Raw genomic sequence first — 3240 nt, 5'->3', positions numbered from 1 at the left:
CAACAGTTAAAGTCAATTGTTAAAGGGCCTTTTTATGATATTTATAAAATTTTACAATTTTTTATATTTTTACAATTTTTATATTTTTCTAAGTTTTAATATTTTTATATTTCTAAGTTTTAATATTTTTATATTTTTATAAAAATTTAATAATTTTATAACTTTTATTTTTATAAAATTTTTACCACATGACACGCCGTAGTTGTGACCGAAATAACTTCTAACTAAAAAATTAAGAATAGAGTTAACTATTAAAGTACTGAAAAAAATATACGCACTTAATTGTTTTTTAAAAATTGAAGTTGAAGTATTTAATTAGGTGGAAAATTAGTTTTTTTTTAAGCTTATATTAATATAAATATCCATGCATGACTGACTTACACAGACAAAGGTCACTGGTAATAATATTCTCTCACTCTTTTCCTCAACCAATGGAGTTGTTGATAACAGTATGTTTTTTAGTTCTTTTCTGCACTATTTCCTATTTTTACAAAAGGTTTTCCCAAATGAGAAGTCATAGCTGTTACATGTTAGCTTATGAGTGTTTCAAAGCAACCGACGACAGGAAACTCGACACTGAATCCTGTGTAAAAATTGTTTTGAGGAACAAGAATCTTGGTCTGGACCAATACAGGTTTCTGTTACAAACAATGGTGAACTCTGGTCTTGGTGAAGAAACTTATGGCCCAAGAAATGTGCTTGCAGGTCGAGAGGAAACTCCAACCCTAATGGAAGCTCATGAAGAAATGGATGAAATCATGTTTGGGACACTCGACAACCTGTTTTCCAAGACAGATGTTTCACCGTCCGACATCGATATACTTGTTGTTGATGTGTCGCTCTTCTCCCCGTCCCCGTCGTTGACTGCTCGAATAGTGAACCGATACAGGATGAGGGACAACATTAAATCTTTCAGCTTGTCGGGTATGGGGTGCAGTGCAAGCATGGTGGCTATTGACCTCGTCCAAAACTTGTTCAAGAGTTACAAGAACGCATTCGCGGTGGTTGTGAGCTCCGAAACGATCGGTCCCCATTGGTATTGCGGCAAGGAGAATTCGATGATGTTGTCGAATTGCCTGTTCCGATCAGGCGGATGTTCGGTTCTTTTAACAAACAAACCGTGTTTGAAACATAAAGCATTGATGAAATTAAAGCATTCTGTCCGAACCAACATCGGATCGAACGACGAAGCATACGGATGTTGTATCCAAATCGAAGACCAACAAGGTTACAACGGTTTTCTCCTTACAAGGAACCTAACAAAAGCTGCAGCTAAAGCTTTTACCATGAACCTCAAAGTGTTAGTCCCCAAAATCTTACCAATTCGAGAACTAATCCGATTCGCCGTCATTTCCATCTGTAAAACCAACAATAAAACCGCAAAACCAAGCTTGAATTTGAAAACCGGGATTCAACATTTCTGCATTCACCCAGGAGGAAGAGCGGTGATCGATGGGCTGGGAAAGAGCTTAGGGCTGAACGAATACGACATGGAACCGGCTCGAATGGCGCTCCATCGGTTCGGGAACACATCGGCTGGGGGACTGTGGTATGTGCTAGGGTATATGGAAGCGAAAAAGAGGCTTAAGAAAGACGATAAAATCCTAATGATAAGCCTGGGAGCTGGGTTTATGTGCAATAACTGTGTTTGGGAGGTGATGAAAGATCTTGGAAATGGGAATGTGTGGGAGCATTGCATGGATCGTTATCCAATACCAAGAAAGAACACGATAAACCCTTTCGCAGACAAGTATAGTTGGATCAATGACGAGCGTCTCAACTTTGTTAGGATGGATTTATCAAATATCATTCTTTCCTGATTCAATATTTTCTTACCATTATTATTATGATTAGGGTTTTATTCTTCAGCCATTGTTTCTTGTTGTTTACTGCAAATCCGTAATGTTTTTGTTGTTTCTTGGAATCCAGAGTTCAGACCATTGTTTTCCTTTTATAGTAATTATAATATATTATTGGGTTGGGTTATACTTATACATTGTTTTTCTTTTCTTTTCTTTTCTTTTTCAATTTATGTTTTTCTTTCGTATTTCAATTCATTTCCCCAAGTCATTAATGCAATCTGATGCAGGGTGACTAAGTGCATGCTCCAACTTATATATAGTTCCACATTTTATTTTGGCAAAATTAATGCTGTTCTTAAAATATAACAAAATTTTATGAAATAGGATGATTTTGGGTATGAATGGTAAAGAAGTCTTTAGTAGGGAGTATTTTTGTTGATGTGGCAAGGAGAGAGGGAAAGTGCGTCTTCCAAGACAAGTTTTCGTTATTTCAAAATAAAAGAGTCGTCCAATTAAAACTTGGAAAAAAAAAAGTTGTTGGATTGGAATTTAAAAATATCGAGAAAAGTTCAATAATTTCTTGAAGACTCAAAAAAAATTTACAGTTTGTCCTATCTTTTCCGTGTCAAAATTTTGTTACAATAATACAAATATTAGGAAAGAAATTTTTTCCAAAAAAATGCTTCTGGTTCCAACATTTTGAAAAATGTTTCACATTCGGTAGTAAAGTTTTCAATAAAATGAAGATTAATATGGAGATGTTTTCATAGTTAAATTTAAGCAAAAGATTTGCGTGTTGAGGAGAAGATTGTTGATGTTAAAAGTTTGAAGCTAAAAATAGATTCAACAAAGTAAGTAAATTTGGTGTAGTTGTTTGAATTTGGTTAATGAGTATTTATTTTTATTTTTTTGTATAATGTTTTCGTTTTAATTTTATATTAAACATGTGAAATAGGTATATTTAGCGAAGATGATTAGACGAATTAGAGTTGTTATTTATTACGACGATCAAATTTGTGACACCGAGATTGAGTTTGTTATTGTATTAGCCAAATCTACAGAATTAGCTTTCAATTGGAGCATCAAATGAATGAGCTTCTGTCAAGAATTAGAAGAAAAGTCTCCACTTCAAGCTGGATGAGAATTTTAAGCTTGAAATATAGATATCTAATATTAATGAACCTTGTTAAATATGATAAATTTGAGATCAAAGGCGACACGAATGTCGAGTTAATGCTTGATATACATTGCTCAACTAGAAATGCTATACTAGAGTTATATGCCCAATTTGTTGATGTAGAGGAAGGTGGTTCGAGTTTGAAAACAGTTCCAGTTAATTTGTTTCAAGAACAGGAAGTAGAAAGTCCAACCACACGGTTGTGTGGTGATTGAACAACGCTATTGCAAAGCTCGTATCGAGGAATGTTTGAATCATTAA

The 3240-nt window shown here is 34.3% G+C and overlaps 1 protein-coding gene across 1 annotated transcript; it reads left to right on the top strand.

The window, feature by feature from the left end:
* Nucleotides 1-380: 380 nt before the first annotated feature.
* LOC108459468 (3-ketoacyl-CoA synthase 19) lies at nt 381-1992 on the top strand. The gene has a single exon (XM_017758841.2). The coding sequence runs from the start codon at nt 432-434 to the stop codon at nt 1818-1820; it is 1389 nt and encodes a 462-aa protein (XP_017614330.1). The 5' UTR covers nt 381-431; the 3' UTR covers nt 1821-1992.
* The last annotated feature ends 1248 nt before the right edge of the window (nt 1993-3240 follow it).

Source organism: Gossypium arboreum, chromosome 4, assembly GCF_025698485.1.
Source record: "Gossypium arboreum isolate Shixiya-1 chromosome 4, ASM2569848v2, whole genome shotgun sequence".
In the NCBI taxonomy this organism is placed as follows: Eukaryota; Viridiplantae; Streptophyta; class Magnoliopsida; order Malvales; family Malvaceae; genus Gossypium; species Gossypium arboreum.
This window is presented reverse-complemented; position numbering and strand designations above follow the sequence as displayed.

What these genes read in the sequence shown, in the direction of transcription:
- LOC108459468 (XM_017758841.2), top strand. Translation starts at nt 432, where the DNA reads ATGGAGTTGTTGATAACAGTATGTTTTTTAGTTCTTTTCTGCACTATT.